We start from the raw sequence: 21,430 nt of genomic DNA on the forward strand, positions 1-21,430 counted from the left end.
GTCTAATGTTTATTACTGATTCTCTATTTTTTCATCAATAAAATATAGCTGAAATTTCCTCCTAGTTTTTCATAAAAGGGTCACTGCTCTTGCATTAATTTTTAAAATCCCTCTTTGCATTTTGAAGACAGTCCATTGTAAACATAGCTCACAGGAATTTTGGGAAAATATGAAATACTTAAAGTTCAGACAATGGAAAGTCTGAAGAAATGGGAACTGATTTTAGGACCTCGTGGCTATTAAGGACACTGCACAATGCGAAGAATCAGCAGACCAGCCAGTTTCTTTGCAGGAACTCCCAAACGAGGGCGCATAGTTTCACCAGCCATTCATTCTTTCTTCCACAAAGGTTTGTTGTGGACCTGGTCTTAAGCAGGCATTGTGGACGCTAGTGGGAACATGACTGGAGAATGAGAGAGACTCCTTCTGTGCCCGTGTGAGGCTGAGAAGGTCCTTAGAACATAAGGCACAAAGAATTATTTCACCATCATTGTGATGAGAGCCATGAGGGAAAAGCCCAAGGGGCTATGGGGATGTTTGCGTGGGAATGTGGTGGGTGGCAGTGGGGTCTGGGAACTCCCCTCCCCTCAGAATCTCTTAGCTCTTTTGCCTTTTTAGTGTATATTTCTCATTTTTATTTGTGTGTATGTGTGTGTGTGTGTTTTCTCTACAATTGCATGTCCTTTCTGTTTGTTTTTACTCCTCCATTTATTTCTACTCCCAAATTTCCCTTTTATTCTTCTTCTGTTTGTATTATCTTCATTGAACTCTGCACGGCTTCTAACCCCAGGATCATTTTGGGGATGTTCCTTAAATATTCTTTTCTTTATGAATTCCCATTTCTGTGTTTATTTGCATGTCCGGTGATTAGAGAGCGGGGGTCATGGTGAACAGGATGGAAAGAACCTGGAGTTCTGATATTTTGCCCTGAAGGGTGTTAAGTTTGTCCTTGTTGGTATTTCAGTTCCTGGAAGATCACTTTGAACTTGAGTTTTTGACCTACTCATATTAGTCATCTGGTGTACCCATTTTTTCCCCCTAATCCCCTTTATCATGGTGGAATTTCATTTTCTTCCCCCCCCCCCTTTTTCTGTGGTTTTAAGGGAACAGTGAGGGCTCTCCAAGGCTGAACCATCAATGCTCATAGTTTAGCTGGTGCGTTCCCTGAGCCTCATGTTGTCTTATCTTGGACATGTGAGTCCTGTCCTCCGGCAGTGTGGGGCCTAGACTTTGTGCTCCATAAGCCCCGTTTGTCTCACAACTCCTCATCTCACCCCTGCTTCCTTCTCTCCCGGGTGCCTCTCCTGCTGCTGATGGAGAAGTCGTGGTTGAGAAGTTATCTTTGAGAGCTGGGAGGGGACCGAGGGCAGTTGGGGAATTTCTCTCATTGCTGAGACTTCTGCCTTTAGATATTTGGTTTAGCTGTCCAGTATCTTTTACTTCATTTATTTTGTTCCAGCTATTTTTTTTTTAATTTTAGGAGTTTTGCTTTGGGGTTTTCAATGTAACTGCCTCTACGTCTTTGCTTCTTTATCCATCCTTACCCCATTGTCAAGTTGGGTATGGATGATTCATCTTCTGTAATTACTCATGACACTAATTCGTCTTCCATGATTACTCACTACACTTAGAAAACCTTTGGAAAGCATGGTGGGTATTTTAGAGTAACGGGAGCTGAAAAATATATTCCAGTTCCTGCGCTAGTGGCGGGGGTACCCCCTGGAAAAGTGCTCTTCCTCGTTGGTGTCGTAGTAGCGGCACACTCTCATCCTTGTGCAGTGTGGGATGATCTGTGAGGCAGGTTGTGAGTTTATGCTATCAAAAGGTTAGAATGGAATGAGGCTGACTTCCAGTATTTTATTTTCTAATGGTTAGTATAGCAGTGTTTCTGGTTTATCTAGTTCATGTAATATAGTCATCCTGACAAATACGGAGAAATGTTATGTGAAGTATCATGCTTGGTTCGGGGAATACACCGTCATCCTTGCAAGCGTCATACCTGAAGACAGGTGTGGGGACTCACATAAAGGCTAGGAGAGACAGGGGGGATGGGGTGTAGGGTATCAGATTCATCACCCCTCTTACTCTTTCTTCTCTCTCTTATTAATAGCGAATATTTATATAGTACTCACTGCCTGCCAGGCCCTGTGTTGGATTGATGTAGTATAAGACTGTAGTAGTTTTTAGAATCCACTTTTGTTTTTATTTCAAAAGGCAGTTATTAAATCATAAAAGAGAACCATCTTCCAGGGTCCAGCTATCAGAATAGTAAGAACTTCATTAAATTTCCAGGGGAGATAGTTCCTGAACTAGGAGGCTTGAATAAACAAAATTGGGAGAATGATTTCATAGGTCATAAAGACACAGGCATGGGAGAGAGTCTAGAACTTTAAAGGTAAATTGGTAGGGTGGCGTCCTTGGGTTGTAAGGGATGGCAGAAGGTAGATGATCATGAAAAGGTTTATGTAGGGGACATCTCAAAAGGCTTTGGTATTCTACTACCTGTTTTGGTCTTCAATTTAGGATCCATTCATCAAATTTAGCTGGGAGCCTAGTGATAAGATTTAGATTTGAAAGGTGACTAGGTGTGAGCTCCTATGGGCTGGGGGTGGGCAGAGTACTGTGTGCAGGTGGAGGGGGTGGCCTGGCCTGTGGCGGGACTTATTGTCCCATAGGCCAGGAGTGTGGGCTGTGAGGGGAGCTGGGCGGATAGGCCGTGATGTGACCAGAGTCTCACCACGGTGTCAATGTGTGTACACGTGTGGCAGAGTGTGTTGGGCTTGTCTGCCCCACAGTGCAGCTATCAGTGTTAATACAACACCCATTCTAAGAAACAAGAACTAGTCAGATAGAAAAACCTATAGAAAATGTTTCATTGTAGCATCTTAGTGCTGCATTTTATCAAATAATAAGAAGGTCTTTTAAATGAATTAGTTCTTATTGTATCTTATTTTTAAATTTTCAGATAGAAAATCCTCGGTACCTGCGACAGAAGCCTCTCCCAGTGTCTCTGGTGAGAATATCTTCGGGCTTTGCCTGGGGACAGAGAATTTGATTTTGTATTTTAATTTATTGTGATTTGTGAATTATTTTTCTATTCTCCTTTGCACCCCAGTTTGACATATGTGTGTGTGTATGTGTGTGTATATATGTGTGTGTGTGTGTGTGTGTGTGTGTGTGACACACATACATCTGGTGGCCTTGGGAGGAGCCACACTTGGCAGTGTTCTCCGACTACTGCTGGCTCGTGCTCTCGCCAATACTTGGGGAACCATGTGGTGCCCAGGGATTGAACTCGCGTCTTCCACTGTCAAAGTGTATGCTAAGCTCACTGAGCTCTCTTTCTGGCCCCTGGGCAGACGTTTTTAAATAAAACAGTCATTAAGTCATTTCCAGAAAATAATGAGCAGATGTTTGGGCTAGAGCGATAGCACAGCGGTAGGGCATTTGCCTTGCACGCAGCCAACATGGCCAACCCGAGTTCGATTCCTCCGCCCCTCTCGGAGAGCCCGGCAAGCTACCGAGAGTGTCTCGCCCACACTGCAGAGCCTGGCAAGCCACCCGTGATGTATTCGATATGCCAAACACAGTAACAACAAAACCTCCAATGGAGACGTTACTGGGCCCACTTGAGCAAATCGACGAACAACGGGAGGGCCTTTACTTTTACTTTACTTAATGAGCAGATGCAGAGCAGAAGCAGCACACGGGCAAAGGAAGAACACCTGCGGGCATCTCAGTGAGAACTCCCAGAGAAGCGAGTATTCCCATCTGACCTGCCTCCTCCCAGGCGCGCACTTGGGCTGGGTCGCAGCATGAGCAGAAGGCCCCTGTTCTGAGCCGGGCTGTGCCTCCGCCCTTGCCAGGAGCCCCCTGAATTCGCCCGCGGCCCTTAGCAGGGCTCCCCAGGGTCAGTTGTGTGGTTGCGTTTCCTGTTCAGTCTTCTGCTTGGCTCAGGGTCCCCTAGTCTCCAGGCCTTTGAGAGTGAGGATTGGGCCGACCCCCCGACTCTCGAACAGAAGAGACACCTGGGTCTGACCAAGGGGATTTTTTTTCTTTTTTCATTATTTATATATTTAGTTAGTTATGGGCACAGCGGGTAGGGCGTTTGCCTTGCACGCAGCCAACATGGCCAACCTGAGTTCTATTCCTCTGCCCCACTTGGAGAGCCCAGCAAACTACCGAGAGTAACTCGCCAGCATGGCAAAGCCTGGCAAGCTACCCGTAGCATATTCGATATGCCAAACACAGTGACAAGTCTCACAATGTTACTGGGCCCGCTCCAGCAAATCGATGAACAATGGGAGGACAGTGTCAGTGACAGTGACAGAAAATAATACAGGCCCACATAATAAAGCATATTATTATTATTATTATTATTATAATTATTGTTATTGTTTTTTTGGTTGGGCGGTCCCCACCTCTGTGCTCAGGAATTACTCCTGGTGATGCTTGGAGGACCATATGGGATGCTGGGGATGGAAACCATGTTCAATGCAAGTGCCTTAACCCTCGAGCTATTTCTCCAGCCCCAAGCATTCTGTTATTAATTCCACCACACTGAAACAAAAAAAACCCTCCTTTTTCTCTCTATGTTGGTACTGTTTTGGAATTTTGCAAGTTTTCTTTTGGGTGGAGGGTAAACCAAGTCTGAAAGTTGCATTAAGTCACTCTTACGCACCCAACAGATGTCTCCCAAGCTGAGCCTGAGGAAGTCCAGCAGTCTTCACGAAGACCATCTGCTCTCTCGGATGCATGAGAAAGAGGTAGGACCAAGCTGTTTCGGAGGCATCCAGTTAATAGCATTATTGATTATGTTTTGTAGAGGAGGAGTTTTCAGGTCCTCTTGAGAATAGCGTATATTAAAAAGATTGCCTTACTCTTTACAATAGCCAGAAACTGGAAGAAACCTGAATGCCCAAGAACAGATGACTGGTTAAAGAAACTTTGGTACATCTACACAATGGAGTACTATGTAGCTCTTAGAAAAGATGAAGTCATGAACTTTACATACAAGTGGTACAATATGGAAAGTATCATGCTAAGCGAAATGAGTCAGAAAGAGAGGGATAGACATAGAAAGATTGCATTCATCTGGGGGATATAAAGTAACAAAGTATGAGATTAATACCCAAGAATAGCTGAGATCAGCACCAGGAGTTACTCCATAACTTAGAGGCCAGCCGGGTATCCTAGAGGAAAGGGCAGTTCAGATAGAGAAGGGAGCACCAAATAAAGGATGTTTGGAGGATCCTCCCAAGAGGGGAGATGCATGTCGAAAGTAGACTATGGACTGAACATGTTTGCCACTCAATGCCTCTTTTGCAGACCACAACACCCAAAAGGAGAGAGAGAACACAGGGGAGTGCCCTGCCACAGAGACAGGGGGGATGGGGGGATGGGGTGGGAGGGATATTATCCATGGTGGTGGAAAATGGGCACTGGTGGAGGGATGGGTATCTGATCATTGTATAATTGAAACCAAAGCACAAAAAATTGTAAATCTACAACTTTAAAAAAATAAAATAAAATAAAGGGAAAAAAAACCTTAAAAAAAATAAAAAATAAAAAGATTGCCTTTGGCACAAATATAAAATTTTTTTTTATATGCAGAGTAAGCAGGTTTTGTTTTCCTACCTTTTTTTTTTGCGAGGGAAGGAACTCTTAGGTGTTCTGGGGCCACTTCTGGCAGTATTAGGGGCAGCGTGTGGTGTTGGAGATTGAAGCAGGGACTCCCACGTGTGTCACATGTGCTCCTGGCCCTTTGCACTGTCTCCCTGGCCCTCTCTTCCTACTCTCCCAAGCCTGTCTTCCACGTGCGTGGGTCCACAGTCTGTTCAGGGCCTGTCTCCTGACTGTCTTCCTGTACGGGCTGGGGAGATGTCCGTGTGGAGCCACAGTGCCTTTGACCTCAGTGAATGTTCTCTCTACCTTTCCTTTATCTCAACCCAAGGGCATTTTTCTAGCCTCACTCTTTTATTCTTTTTCCTCTTGAAATTGATTAGCTCAGTTAAACTATATCGTAGCTAGCAGTACGTAGTTTGACAGGTTACACCATGCTTGGTCATTTAATTTTTGGTTTTATTTGCGGGCCACACTGGCAGTGTTCAAGGCTTACTCCTAGCTCTGTGCTCAGGGATCACTCCTGGCAGGCTCAGGAGACGACGTGTGTGCTGGGGATACAAGCTGGGTTGGGTGTGTGCAAGACAAACGTCCTCCATGCTGTACTATTGCTCTTGCCCCTGTGTTTTGTCTTTTCAAAGTAGAATTATTTGAGGTAGTTTTGTTTAGAAGAGAAGAAGACAGGCTGGGGAACTCAGAATACTGGATTTGAATTCTCCTTATTTGGGTGTGAAAATGGGCAAGTCTGTACTGTCTCCCTTTCACCTTTTTTTTTTCGCTTTTTGGGTCACACCCAGCAGTGCTCAGGGGATACTCCTGGCTCTGCACGCACAAATTACTCTTGGCAGTGCTCAGGGGACCATATGGGATGCTGGGAATTGAACCCGGGTTGGGCGCGTGCAAGGCAAATGCCCTATCCTCTGTGCTATGACTCCGGCCCCTCCCTTTCACCTTTGCCAGGCAGTCCTTTTTCTTTTTTTTTTATTTCTGACAGGGAGGATCTGATCATTTTCATAGGGAAGACCCCAGTAAGATTCAAGTCCAAAGTAAAGTGTAACATAACATATTTTAGGTTGAGAACTTATTTATGGAAGTGAGACTGCACATCAGGTTACAGAAACTGTGGCCCACTTCCTGAACTTGCGTGTCCCCATGTGTGGGGCTGGGCTAGTGTGTTTCTTCTGCTGCCAGCGGGAGCAGCCTTTGGCAGGGGGTTTCTCTCCATGTCTGCGCCTTCAACATCAGCCATTAAAGAAAGGCTATTTTTAAAAAATTATTATTGTACAATTTTTATTTTAAAACCACTGCTGGGATTTCCCCGCCCCCCCCGCCCCCCCCCCCCCCCCCCCCCCCGTGGCTCCAGTGAAACCCATTGGCATTCTTTGGCTGGCTGGAAGGCTGAGGAATGGGAATCTGAAACAGTGGTACTGGCCTACCTTTACGTCCCCTAACTGAGCCTTGGGAGGTCCCGAAGATTCCTTTTGGTGCTCAGTAAGAGGATGATGAATTGACTCTCACAGCGCCGTGCCAAAACATGGAGCACTGGTGATTGCTCTAACGTGAGAATGTCATGGCACTACTTGGATGTGCAAATTAAATGGGTGGCGGTCTTTTCGGATTTAAATGATTGTTTCTAATGCACTTATTTAAACTGTTTTCACTTTCATTTTTATTTGTGAGACTGCTTGTCAGAATTTCTGAAATTTAATTTCAACTTAGTTATTTTCACTTATACTTTACTGACCCGTGTATTCTAGGAAACATTTCTTTTGGAGGGGTTGGGGGTCGGGGGGCTTGCCCACACACCTGGCAGAGCTCAGGGCCTGCTTCTGGCTCTGACCTCTCAGGGGTCACTCCTGCTGGGGTTCAGGAACCGTATCCGGTGCATAGACCCAACCTGAGTCAGCCACGTCCAAAGCAGATTCCTTACTCATTCTACAATCTCTTTGGCTCTGAAACCTTGATTTTTATCTTAAATATCCCAGACAATATCATGAGCATAGATAACTTTTGATGATCATAAAGGAAGAAGGACTGAGTCAGTGACATTCTGTCATTCCACAGATTCCGCCTAGGACCTGCAGAGGTTTGCTGCTTAGTGCAAATCTAAAAGAACTAAAAAGAAATCTCATTTAAAAAGAGACTTCTAAAAACATTCTTAACTCATGTGTACCTTCTTTTCAACTATTGTTTCAAATTTCTTTTCTTTTGAAAATTGTCATTGTTTTCTAGAAGTCATACTAAGTCATTCCTAACCATCTCTTCTTTCCCTTTTGTTTTGTGCTAATTTTAACAGTTGAGGTCACTTACCATAGAATCAATAAAAACAGTTAAAAGACTGTGGAGGCGTCTTGAGATTCTTTTGATCTTTCGTGAAGCAATATCCTCATTCTTTATTGTGACATCGTGGGGCAGAGATGAACATACCGAGGCTGCCCACAGATGCGTTGAAAGAAAAAGCAGTTAAATGTGTCCCGCATAAGAGATTCATCTTTAAGTATATGAGCCTTTATTTTCTTCCTCCATACCATTATATTTCTCTTTTTGGTATACTTTAAAAATATGGGTGATAGCATTCAGAAGTTTGTGTAGATACAAATTTAGTTGATATCCTAAAGTATTCTTAGGGCATATTTTGGCTCTAACAACTCTGTGTGCAGTGACATAGTAGTTTTCTGATGTGTTTGGGTGGCACTTTTTGATGGTCTTCCCCTGTCGCCCTTCCAGTTGTTGCAGTGACTGGGATCTGCACACACTTGGTGGTGTGCTTGTACATGTGCTTGCCAGGGTTTGCACGCTTGGTCTTTGCCCTCTCAGATTTTAGCTATGGTGCTCGGGGGGTGGGGGTGGGGGGCAGGAGCTGCACCCTTTGGACGTGCAGTGCAGTGTGTGGACACTTGCTGTCGTGCGCTGGAAGTCTTGCTGCTGGTGCTTGCAGGGTCCAGCTTGATATGTGGGTGGGGTTGCAGTTTGGTCCCGTGGCCTCATGTCTGCCGAGCTGTCCCTCTCCCACTAAGCCCTCTCTGGACTAATTTCGAATTTTTTCTTTATCACAAACTATTTAAAAGTGTGTGTTAGCCCAAAAGGGAGGGGAGGTAGAGGAAAAGAGGGAGAGAGGCAGGGAGGGAGAGAAGGAGGGAGGCAGAGAGAAAGAGACAGAGAGAGAAAATGGGAGGAATCAACCTACCTAACTTCAAACTCTACTACAAAGCAGTAATAATTAAAACAGCATGGTACTGGAACAAAGGCAGAGCTGCAGATCAATGGAACAGGGTTGAATATACTGACATCTCCCTCAAGCATATGATCATCTAATTTTTGATAAGGGAGCAAGAAATATGAAATGGAGCAAGGAAAGCCTCTTTAACAAATTGTGTTGGCAAAACTGGACAGCTACATACAAAAAAAATGGGCTCAGATATCGGCCTAACACCATATACAAAAGTAAGATAAAAATGGACTAAAGACCTCAACATCAGACTGGAATTCATAAAATACATTGAAGACAAAGTTGGCAAAACCCTCCATGACATCGAAGCTAATGGTATCTTCAAAGATGTCACGCCACTGGCCAAGCAAGTGAAAATAGAGATAGACAAATGGGACTATCTTAAACTAAGAAGTTTCTGTACCTCAAAAGAAACTGTGACCAAAATACAGAGACAATCTACAAAATGGGAAAGGATATTCACCCAATACACATCCAACAAGGGGTTGATATCAAGGATATACAAAGTACTGGTTGAACTCCACAAGAAGAAAACATCCAACCCCATCAAAAAATGGGGCAAGGAAATGAACAGAAACTTTCTCAAAGAAGAAATCCGAATAGCTAAAAGGCACATGAGAAAATGCTCTACATCATTACTCATCAGGAAGATGCAGATCAAAACCACAATGAGATATCATCTCACACCACAGAGATTGGCTCACATCCAAAAGAACAAAAGCAACCGGTGTTGGCGCGGATGTGGGGAGAAAGGGACCCTCCTTCACTGCTGGTGGGAATGCCGACTGGTTCAGTCCTTTTGGAAAACAGTATGGACGATTCTCAAAAAATTAGAAACTGAGCTCCTATTTGACCCAGCAACTACTACTCCTGGGAATATATCCCAGAGAGGCAAAAATGTATAGTCGAAGTGACATCTGCACTTGTTTGTTCATTGCAGCACTCTTTACAATAGCCAGAATCTGGAAAAAACCTGAATGCCTGAGAACAGATGGCTGGTTGAAGAAACTTTGGTACATCTACACAGTGGAGTACTATGTAGCTGTTAGAAAAGATGAAGTCATGAAATTTACATAAAAGTGGTACTATATGGAAAGTATCATGCTAAGCAAAATGAGTCAGATAGAGAGGGACAGACATAGAAAGATTGCATTTATCTGGAGAACATAAAGTAACAAAATAGGAGACGATTACCCAACAATAGCCGAGATAAGTACCAGGAGGTTTACTCCATAGCTTGGAAGCCAGCCACATACTCTAGGGCAAAAGGCAGCTCAGATAGAGAAGGGAGCATCAAATAAAGGGTGTTGGGAGGATTCTCCCAGGATGGGAGATGCATGCTGAAAGTAGACTATAGACTGAACACGATTGCCACTCAGTGCCTCTTTTGCAAACCACAGCACCCAAAAAGGAGAGAGAGAACAAAAGGGAATGTCCTGCCACAGAGGCAGGGTGGGTTGGGGGGGGGGGCTTGAGGGGGTGGGTGGGATACTGGGATCGGTGGTGGAGAATGGGCACTGGAGGAGGGAAGGGTACTCGATCATTGTATAACTGAAACCCAAACACAACAATTTGTAAGTCTAGAACTGTACCTCATGGTGTCTCACTAATAAAAATTAAGAGAGAGAGAGAGAGAGAGAGAGAGAGAGGAGAGACAGACAGACACAGAGACAAACACAGAGAGAGAAAGATGTTCCGCCATAGAGGCAGCCTGGGGGTGCGGGGTGATGGGATGGAAACTGGGGGCATTTGTAAGGGTCTGTCTCACAGTGAGTCAGACTTTTAAAAAGTTTTTTTAAAAAAAGAAAGTACAGAATTAGTGAAAAAATAGTGTGTATTAGGTATAATTTATAAGGGCCAAACCCCGTGGTACGTACACCCAGGGACCATGGGTGCCCAGGGTTGAGTCAGACATGCTACGCATGTGCCCTACCACTTGGGCTAGCTCCCCGGGCCTTAGTTCCCGTTTTTTAAAGTTGCACTTGTGATTATAAAAGAATGTGGATTTTTATTAAAGAAAATTTGGAAAAGGTAGAATAAAGAGGAAGTAAAATCGTCTGTAAGTCAGCATAAAGCAATAAAAATACTTGTAGAATATCATTGCATTGTTTTTTAGTTGTTTCTCTATGTGTCCTCGGAAAGCATTTTTCTCAGAATATTGATTTGATACATATTTATATTTTGTGTTTTATATATTATGTTTTTCATTATATCTTATGCCATTAAAACTGTTCCCAAGCATTTATTTTATATGGACACATTGTGCTTTTTATGTGGATTTTCCCCAGTCAATTTGACTCACCTCTCTTACTGAATAATGGGACTGTTTATAATTTTTACTAATACAGATAATTCTAGAAATACTGGCCTCCTATCTCTGTTTATCTCAGCCTTAGATGTTCCTTTAGGATCATGAATTACATCTTACATGATAAAATTAACTGATAAACTTTAAATTTAGCATTTTAAGCAATTATAAGAATAAAAATTAGTATCTGGAATCTCACTAAATTTTGCACATAAGAGCTGCCTAGGAAAATTTACTGCAAAAAAGGAGAATTAAAATTAAAGTGAAAAATCATTGTACCCATTTGAAGGCAGAGGAAAGAGCATTGGTTTAGCTTGCTTTTGTAAACCCAAAATTGTCCTTTTTGAAACAGAAAATAGCATCTTTACTGTTTTGTTAACTTCCTCCTCAGAGTTATTTTTCTAACTTGGATTTTCCCCTAAGTTTAAGTGCATAGTTTTATTATAAAATGTAGTGATCATGTTTAAGTCACTTTATTAAATGTTTCCTTGAGGGCAATAAGGATAAATCCTCTTCTGTTTGTGAAGTTTAAGAGACTCTGCATTGCCATAAGACAATCCTGATGTATCTTGTGTGTGTTGGCATTTAAAAATGCCTCCCTTGGTCGGGAGAGATAGTGTAGGGGTTAAGGTGAGAGCCTCGCATGTGACCAAACCCGGTTTGATCTTAGGCATCATATATGGTTGAGTGACCCCTGAGCGCAGAGGCAGGAATAAGTGCTGAGCAGTGCTGGATGCAGCCCCAGAACCATTTTTTTTTCCCAAAAAGCTTTTGTTGTTTCTGGGTGCTGTTTTTAAAATTATTAATACCATTGCTCTAGCTGAGGTGACTTTTTAAAAAATGAAGTACTAGATGTCAAATATTTAGTGTCATTTTCATAATACCTAATATTTATTCTTCTGAGATAACCACTGTAAAAATTTTAATGTGTATTCTCCTCAAAATTTTCTAGGAACAAGTAGAAACGAGAACCTAGATCATATTCTGTCCAGCTTTCTTTGTTTTGGGGCCATAACTGGTGAGGCTCAGCGTTTTCTCCTGGGTCTCTGCTCAGGGAGGTTCTTGGCGCTTGGGGGACCATGTAGGGTACCAAGGATCGAACATGTCCTGGCCACGTACAAAGCAAGCACCCTACCCTCTGTACTATCTCTCTGGGTCCTTTGTTGTTGTTGTTTTTTCTTTTTGGGTCACACCCGGTGATGCTCGGGGGTTACTCCTGGCTCTGCACTCAGGAATCACTCCTGGCAGTACTCAGGGGACCATATGGGATGCTGGGAACCGAACCCGGATCGACCGCATGCAAGGCAAACGCCCTCCCTGCTGTGCTATCTCTCCAGCCCCTGTTGTATTTTTTTAAGCTGAATTATATTCTTATGTTTTTTCCATATCAAAATATGGCCTCATATTTCAAAAAAAGCTGCATTGTATTTTAGTTAGTTGCATTTTATTCTTTTAGTTTCTTATTGATGACTATTTAGTGTTTTACTACAGTGTGTTAAGAATATCCATTTGAGTATCTTAGTCAATTGTATAGGAGTAAGTCTGTTGAATGGAGGTCACATGGCTGGTCATTTAAAATTTTGATATGCACGACAGATCACTCTTAAAATAATGTTTTCTTCGGGCTGGAGGCATGAACAAATTGAAAGTGGTATCTATTGGGTGTGAGGGTTTCTTTTGGGAATGTTGAAAACATCCTAAAATTAGACAAAAATGATGGCTGAATAATTTTATGACCATCAGATTGTATATTTTAATGGGTGACTTTAACATTTCAATAAATCAATTAGAAAAAGGCTTAGTCTTTTTATATTTGTACCAAGAGTATATGAGAATTTTTTTCTATTTGATCATCAACAATGAATAACAAACATTTTTGATTACCTGTGGAATAAAAAATACTATCTTAAAATATACATTTTATTATTTTACGTGAAGATGAACACTTTGTATGCTTATTTTAAAAAGTTTGCTTTCATGATCTGTCTTTCCTTTCAGTTTTAGATGTTTTCATGGAATCATTTGTCTTCAGTGTGATCTCTAAGAGTACATTATGTTAAGGAATTCACTTCTTGGTCTTAGATCTTTTTCTCTGTACATTATTTGATGTATCTGTTATTTTTTAGTGGGTAGAAGTTTTCATTTATGCACTTGTATATACCAATTCTGTTCTCTGTGGCTTCTGATTTTTTTATCACGCACAGAAATTCTGTTAATATTCCAAAATTATGAAAATGTTCATTTTTTTAAAATCTCCCTTGAACTTAATTTTTTAAATCTCAGACCTACTTTAGACTTTCTGCCATGATTAGTGATGAGAGCCTGGGTAGGTGATTTTCACTCTTATAAAACCCAAATTCAGGAGCTCAGAATGCTTGTGCTAAAGAAATCAGTAAGTGTGGAGAGAATTGAGTGATAATGACATTTTAAACAGATTATAGAGCTCATTTCTGTTACAAGATTTTTTCTTTTTTTCCCCACAAGATTTTAAAATTAGTTAATTCTGTTAAAACTTTATAGCATTCTCAAATATTAAAAATCTAAATAGTAAAAATCTTTTTACAAACATTATAAAGTATAACTTCTATTTCAGATTTTCATGCAAAAGATATGCAAGTTTTTAAAGGACTAATATTTGAAGCATTGCAGTTGTGGTTTTCTTTGATGGTGAAGTATATACTGAAAAAATATTTCACTAAGTTTTCCTTTTGTTTTGGTCATGAAGGCAAATGTGTTCAGTGCCTGTGACCCTGCAGCTGAACTTCATCCTCTTCTTCACGGATGCACTTGAACTTGTTTGTTTTTGTAATAATTACCACATTTTCTGTGAATTTTTATAGAGCTGGGTGGCAGTGAATGTCATCCAGCAGGGGAGTTTTTCTTAGCATTCTTAAAAAAATAAGGGAAAGATTTTTGACACAGATCAAGGGAATTGGAAAACGGTCGTCACTGGAATGAAAGAAGAGAGCGCCGCAATGGGTCTTCTGAGCCAGCTCAGTTTTCAGAGAACAGATGGTGGAAATTTCTCCTTTTGTGAAATAAAATAGAAAATTCCTTTGAACTTCACCTCCACTCATATTGAATGTTCCCACCTATTGTTTAAGAAGTGACCTTTTTTCCTTTATTTTTTCTTTCTCGGTGACCCAGTTAGTTAAATGCAGCATTAAAGTAATTAAGATTGGCGTGAGGTAGGGCTGGAGCTTGTGGTGCAGCCCCTGGTTTACATGTACCGGATCCTGGGTTCCGGCCTTAGCACCTCTTCAAAATCATCCAGAGCCAGTGACACAACAAATGCTGTATTGACATCTACATTTTGGTGCGAAGACAATGCAGGGTAAGATCATCCTGGCCAAAAGCAAGCAGAGGCTCAGTACTAAGAGCCATTATATTCCCACAAGGAAGAACTTCCCTGATTTTACTTGAGAATGTCCTTGATGAAGAAAGCCATAAAATGATTGATTTTATTAAATCACATATCCTCAAATATCTCTTTGATAACTGAGTAATGAAATGGAACTATGGAAAAAAACCTTTTACTGCATATCAAAGTACTTAGAGGAAAAACAGTTTCAGTTATGAATTTCAATAGCAGTTATTTGGGGAAAATTTTTTTATTTACAAGAATGAATAATAGACAAACTTTCATTATCTGGACTTAGATATTGTAGGCATCTGATCAAAAATAAATAAAATGAACCTATCACTTCAAGTAAAACATAGACAATATTTGTTGCTGGTGATAAAATGTGACCTTTTGTAATGAAAATTAGAATTTTGGAAAATGTATAATGGCCTTTGTGAGTTTGAATGCTTTCCATTACTAAGACTTTTATGATGTGATCAGTGGTGATATTATCTGATGTTAAGCTTTGATATTGGATGATGAAAATTTTATTATTTGGAAATCTGTAGAACTCACTGAGCTGGTATTTTCCAAATGAGTCATGTATGATGTTATAAAGTTGCACATAGATAAAAAATCTATTTCAAGGTAGGCCAGCTCTTATTATGACACAGTATGGAAGATTTAATATTGCACAATGCAACTAAGTTGAAAAAACACAATCCTGAGTGTTGATTTTCCACAGAAGCATATCTTCAGTTATTTGAAGAGTATAAAAATACTCCTTTTTTTTTTTACCACTGCACATTTAGGTAAGGAGAAGAGTTAATCCCAACTTTATTCTGATTCTCTGAAGTAACAGAGGCAGAGAGAAAATTTCACAGCTTGTTTAATGAAGCAGATTCTGATAACAAAACCACAAAGGAAAATACAAGTAAAGAGTAAATTCTTGTAGCATGAAAGTTTCTCTTACAAAGTTTATTATTAGTGCACCGAGGAATAAAAAACAATAAATGATACTGGTACAATCCTTTGATTATCTGGAGGAGGATAAAATTGGGTCCTCATGCTCTACAGCAAATGCACATAAAGCAAATTCTAAATTTGCTTTCAGAATTTTAAATTCCTGAAGTCTTTCATTATTATTATTTTTGCTTTTTTAAATATTTCCTCACGGTTTACAATGTTGTGTACAATACAGTTGTTTCAGGCTTCGGATGTTCCTGCACCAAACCTACCATCTGAGTGACCTTCCCTCCACCTCTGTCCCCATTTCCCCAATCACCTCTCAAGCCTGCTTGTCCCCTTAGCATACACACATTAATTTGTTTTAGACGGTGTGTTACAACTAAGTGGCTAAAGGAATTATCAAAAATACCGTGGTATCAACCCCTGATCCCAGAAGTCACGCCCTCAACCTGCCCCTGGTGCCATCTTGCTGCACACAGAGGTGAAGAAACCTGGCGGCGGGCACCATACCGAGCCGATGTCACCGGGAGGTCCCAGATGGGGTAGGTGCAGTCTCCCTGCCTTCTCCATATGGAATCCCGGCAACCATGAGCTTCTACAAGCATGGCTCCGGTATGTGGGCATGAGGACTGTTCTTCCGAACTGCACGGCCGATTATATGCAGAGTGAGCAATGGAAAGTAAATGATCTAATGCCTATAGTATCTAGTGGGGTGTGGGTGAAAGGTAGGCTTGAATGGTGGTGGGAAAATTTGAGGAAAATATAATGCCCAACCGAAATGCATCTGGACTGTGCATTAAACTATGGCGCTATGCTGCCCCTGGAGGGGAAGGGTGTTTGCCCTTCTTCACCTTTACTCCCTGGTGGGGGCGGCATGGTGGCTGCCATCTTTTATAGCGTAATGGACAGCCAGGTATGAGACTGCAGTGATGAGGCATGCCGGGCCTCATGGAATGGGGGGAGGGGTGGAACCAGCTCTGCTCCCTGCCCCGACAAGTCTCCAAGTTGCCACCCATGAATGCCTCCTCTGGCTCCTGAATGAACATGATCCCAGAGGCATATAAACCAATCTCAGAACCCAGTGGCTTTGGGCAGTAATCCCTCTATATTTATTACTTAAATTTCAGAAATCCCAAATCACGTGACCGCAATAGTGACTGTACAACATCATATGCTCTTCATATCAACAATAGAAAACAAATTACCTAATGATGTCTTTTTGGCAGGTCTGAATGTTGGGGAAAATTCCAAATAGTAATGGTGGGTCTTTTGTAGTAATATTGAATGTGATCAATGTAGAGAGAGTAAAGTGGAAATCTGCCACACAGGCGGGGGGAGGGGAGGATGGGGTGTATACTGGATTCTTGGTGGTGAAAAATGTGTACTGGTGAAGGGGTGGGTGTTTGATCTTTGTATGACCGACTGAGGCTTAAACTGAAAGGCTTTGTTACTGTTCTCACGGTGATTCAATAAGTAAAAATTTAAAAAAATATGGCAGTAAAAGAAAATTTGTGAAAATTGTTATATCTAACCGAGGGATTAAGTCCTTGTCTGAGGATTCATTAAGATGTTTGTTGCTAGTTGAGCCTTTGGTGTTGTTTTTGTTTGCTGAGTTTATTTGCCCTCTATGTTCCTTTCCCGTCTCATTTGGTGTGCTTCTCCTGGAATTTCAGTACTGTGGAATCTGGGGGTGTCACTCCGGAAACTCCAGGATCCGTAGAACTAGGCTGATGAGTAGACTTGGTGGCAGCCGTGGCAGGTGGGCGTGGCTGCTGGGAATCCTGGAAGGATGGGGGGGTTGGGGGGAGACCACTTGCCTGCGCTCTGAGAAGACCCCAGCGTTCTCAGCCTGACACTGGAGTACCTGGAATTTTTGTGGTTTGGCATCTCTGCAGAGACCCTGAGTGAAGCCTTGCGGTTGGGGCGTTGTCATGGCGTCAGCAGTGGGGTGTGGGTGCAGCTGCTGGGACTTTAGTGGGGTGGGAACTTGGCCTGTCCTACCCAACACCCCAAAGGCACTCCAGGGTTGTCAGCCAGGAGATCTGTCTGTCGTGATGCATTTTTGTTTCTTGGCTCTCTTCTCCTCAGAGATTTGGCTCATAAATCTGAAGAGCAGGGCCAGTGCACGAGTGGGCATGGCAGGGGCTGTCGGAGGTGGGCCTAGATTCTTAAAGTCTTGATGCTTAAATCCTGAAAACCTCTTGCCAACCCCCATCAAAAAGAATCCACAAACACCAAAATTCCTTATCTCCCTCAGTCCCTTCTAAACCGTGAAATAAAAGAAATGAAGAAACATTCAACTTATGTGAAGCAAAGGGGCTGACTCTGGTAAAATATTTAACAAACAAAAATCAATAAAGAAATGATAGATCGGGGAGAAACATGTGGAAGAGGCTGTGTGCTTAGATGTATGAATTCCAGAAGGTCTCACTGGTATCCAGAAATATGGATCACAATCGTGAAATTTCGTTTTACTTCAGAGAAGAGTAGACTTATTCACCTCTAGAACACATTGAAAAGGGGCAAGGGACAGTAGTTCCCAGCTAAATTAATTCAGTTAGAAGGTAGTGAAAAAGTAAGCTTACCTGTGGTAGGAGGAAGAAATCCACTGAGCCATGTCCAGCATCAGTTCTCCACGTGTCTTTGGAGAATCCGTCCCCAAGCTCTGGAGCAGGGCACACAGGATGGCAGTGTTTCCCGAGGCTCTGTCTGTGATGGAAAACCCGGAAATTAAAGGGACTGCAGTAGCAGGAATGGCTGTCCACGTTTCGTTTTCTCATTAGGGAATTGTTGGTGGCTAGAGAAAGCAAGAATAAAAACTCTAGGCAGAGTTGGTTTTTACATCAAAGTAAAGCTTGGGCTCTCTTAGTTTTGTTCATTAAGGCATGATTGAGAAGTTTATCGACATAAAACCTTTGAAATAACATTCAAAGGAGTTGCCTTAGAGTGTTTTAAAACGTGTTAACTGATGCCCAACCAGCTTTAGAACACTTATCCCATTCGTGTGTTTTATGCCCTTTTTATTTGGGTGTTCTCATTTCAGTACTAAATGTTAAATAAAATTTGTACATGCAAATAATGAAGAGCAAATTTTGAATAAGAAATCTACTCAGTGAGTGTTAACATATTGAGTCAATAGATTGGCAAGTGTTTCTTGAAAAAGAGAAGAACCAACATTTGATTCAAAGTATGGGTATTTGTTGTGTAAAATGATATTGGCAACTATCTGACAATGCGACTGGGTTTGCTGCAAGCAGGATATGTTTAAAGCCAAGGAAATACTTTCCCACCGAGTGCTCGAGGCCTTCGTCAGCTTTATTCATTTGGTCGGAATGTCCACAACCTCAGAGTTAGTCTTTGAAGTGAAAGACTTCAGACAAAACGGGGCCCAGCAGACTTTGCAACTGAAATTTCTTAAGCTCTTTCTCAATTGAAATCTCAAAAATTCCTTTAAAAATAGCTGGTGGGAATGCTCTGTTGCAAACAAGGGCACTTCCAAGTTGCGCTCCGTTGCTCTCAGGGGCAGTTCCCTGCATTCCGCACCTCTCTCCTCTCTGGGCACGTGGCTTGGTGGACCCTGGCCAGCTGCTGCTATTCTGGAAGTGGGCAGCTCAGGACATTGTCGGCATAGATCTCCTGGGCCTGGTGCCTGGAGTCTTGGCTTGGTCAGATGGGCTCTTCTCTTTCTTTTCTTTTTCTTTTTCTTTTCTTTTCTTTTCTTTTCTTTTCTTTTCTTTTCTTTTCTCTTCTCTTCTTTTCTTTTCTTTTCTTTTGTCTTTTCTTTTCTTTTCTTTTCTTTTGTCTTTTCTTTCCTTTCCTTTCCTTTTTTCTTTTTTTCTTTCTTTTCTTTTTGCTTTTTGGGTCACACCCAGCGATGCACAGGGGTTGCTCCTGGCTTTGCACTCAGGAATGACTCCTGGCAATGCTCGGGGACCATATGGAATGCTGGGAATCGAATCTGGGTCGGCTACGTGCAAGGCAAACAAACACCCTACCCACTGTGCTATGGCTCCAGCCCCTCCTCTTTCCTTTCATCCCAACCGATGGTCACCACACTTCTTTTTTTAAAAAGCAGGGATAGATGGCCAGGAGGGGGGATTGCAGTACCTTGAAAGCCTCCCTTGCAGAGTGAGACGTGTTTTAGAAAGGCATCAGGTGGCGGTTACTGTCCAGACATGTCCTTGGACAGAGCTGCTGTCCCCACACTCTTTCTTGTCTTCCTCTGTGTTTGCTGCTTGCTGAAAACTCCATCAGCCCGGCAAAGCTGTTCACCTGTCCAAACTATATCTGAGATTAGGTAAATGCACGTGGACATAGAGTTGCACAGGCGAATGTCAAAAAGGAATGTCACTGCGACCATGAAATGAGGAACACATGTTGTCTTCAGCGCACAGTCTGAGAAATTCCCCTAACAGGGACCTCTTGGTTTCAGGAAAGATGGGAAAAAAGAATCGTGCAAACCAACTGGGTGGCAGTGTTGATTGTGGAGTGAAGCAAGGCTTTTGTGAAGGGAAGATCTGGGAAGCTTGAGGAAGGCTTTCTTACCGGAGGAAGTGACATTTGAGGCAAGCGCTGAACGGTGGTAGAGACCGTAAGAGGCAGAGAAGACTTGAGAGGAGGAGAGTGACTTTAGCTGGGCTGATGTCTGGGAAAAAGCAGTAGAGAGTACCTGGTGAACTCACTGTGCAGCCTGTTGTTCTCCAGACATGCCCCAGGCACTGCTGAGGTTTGAACAGTTTGGTGATCCACGTTCTGATGGATGACAAGTGAAGATGCTATCACAGTAGCACCCTTGGGATCACAATTTAGTAAGAGGTGGAAGACAGGAGGGAAAGGAAGAAGTGGAAGAAAATACAGAATATTTACTGAAAAAATTATTAGTTGACATAAGAAGGAAGAATGAAACTTTGTGCTAGAAGCTGAAATATATACACAGCAAAGATTTTGTTGTTGTTGTTTTGGGGGCCATATCTGGTGGTGCTTAGGACTGACGCCTGGCTCTGCACTCTGGGGTCAACCGTGGCAGGACAGTGATGAAGGGAAGTGTACACTCTTCCGGTTCATCCTTGGTTGGAATGAAAGGAAAGTAGAGGGTGTGAGCCTGCAATGTTTTATGCCAACCATGCTGCCTAAAATACAGTTAAAAGTAATATATGCTGTCACCAAAGAACATATAGATTTTTATAGTCATCCTTTTTTCTTCCATCGAAGGATTGTTTTAAGTTTCTTATGTGATATAAGTATGTTTTTTTTTATTGCTATTGCTGGGGAATATAGAGAACCCTGGGCCTCATATATGCTGAACACTCTACTATTGAGTATTCTTAGGCCTCATCTGTATGTTTTGTATTCATTATTGTCTGTAACCATTGGCCAAACTTAGAAAAAGAGAGGAGAAATGAAGTAGGATTTTAAGAATGGGGAGTAAGGGAAAAATAATTACTTCAAGAAATTGCATAGAGGAAGGATTAAATTAACATGAATAAAACTTTGCATTATTAATTCTTGTTGCACCTGGCTTCTTTTGCTTAACATAATGTATTTGAGATACTTTATGTTGTGTGCATCAGCAGTTTGTTAAACAATTTTAACATGAGGTTTTACTTTGTATAAATATGTCTAGGAGTCATAATTCCTGGCCAGCTGTTCGGAACTGCAGTTGTGTGGCAGGAAGTTTCCCCTCCAAGCTGGACCCCTTCTGGGAACCTCCCAGGCTATTCTGCAGTGGTGGAGGGGTGAGGGAAGGGGGGGGGAGAGGAAAAAGGGAAGGAGGGGAGAGAGAGAGAAGGAGGGAGAAAAGAGGAGGGGCAGAGAGTGGGTGGGTGGCACGTGTGTGGTGGGGTTGCAGGATGAGCCCTGAGAGGGACTCATTTTCTGGGGACAGATAGGGAGTTTTTTCAGCTTTGTGACACTTATCACAGTAGCCCTTGGCTGCCCCGCTCTGTCCCTGTCACAGTTA

General features: G+C 42.2%; 1 protein-coding gene across 1 annotated transcript in view; it reads left to right on the forward strand.

The window, feature by feature from the left end:
• CEP112 (centrosomal protein 112) overlaps positions 1-21,430 on the forward strand; it is a 468,287-nt gene that overhangs the window by 55,883 nt on the left and 390,974 nt on the right. Inside the window, exons 7-8 of the mRNA XM_056127155.1 lie at positions 2,966-3,013; positions 4,689-4,766. Of these exons, the coding sequence (XP_055983130.1) occupies positions 2,966-3,013; positions 4,689-4,766 (126 nt within the window). The remainder of the gene's footprint in view (positions 1-2,965; positions 3,014-4,688; positions 4,767-21,430) is intronic.

Source organism: Sorex fumeus, unplaced genomic scaffold (genome assembly GCF_029834395.1).
Source record: "Sorex fumeus unplaced genomic scaffold, SorFum_2.1 ptg000063l, whole genome shotgun sequence".
Lineage (NCBI taxonomy): Eukaryota > Metazoa > Chordata > Mammalia > Eulipotyphla > Soricidae > Sorex > Sorex fumeus.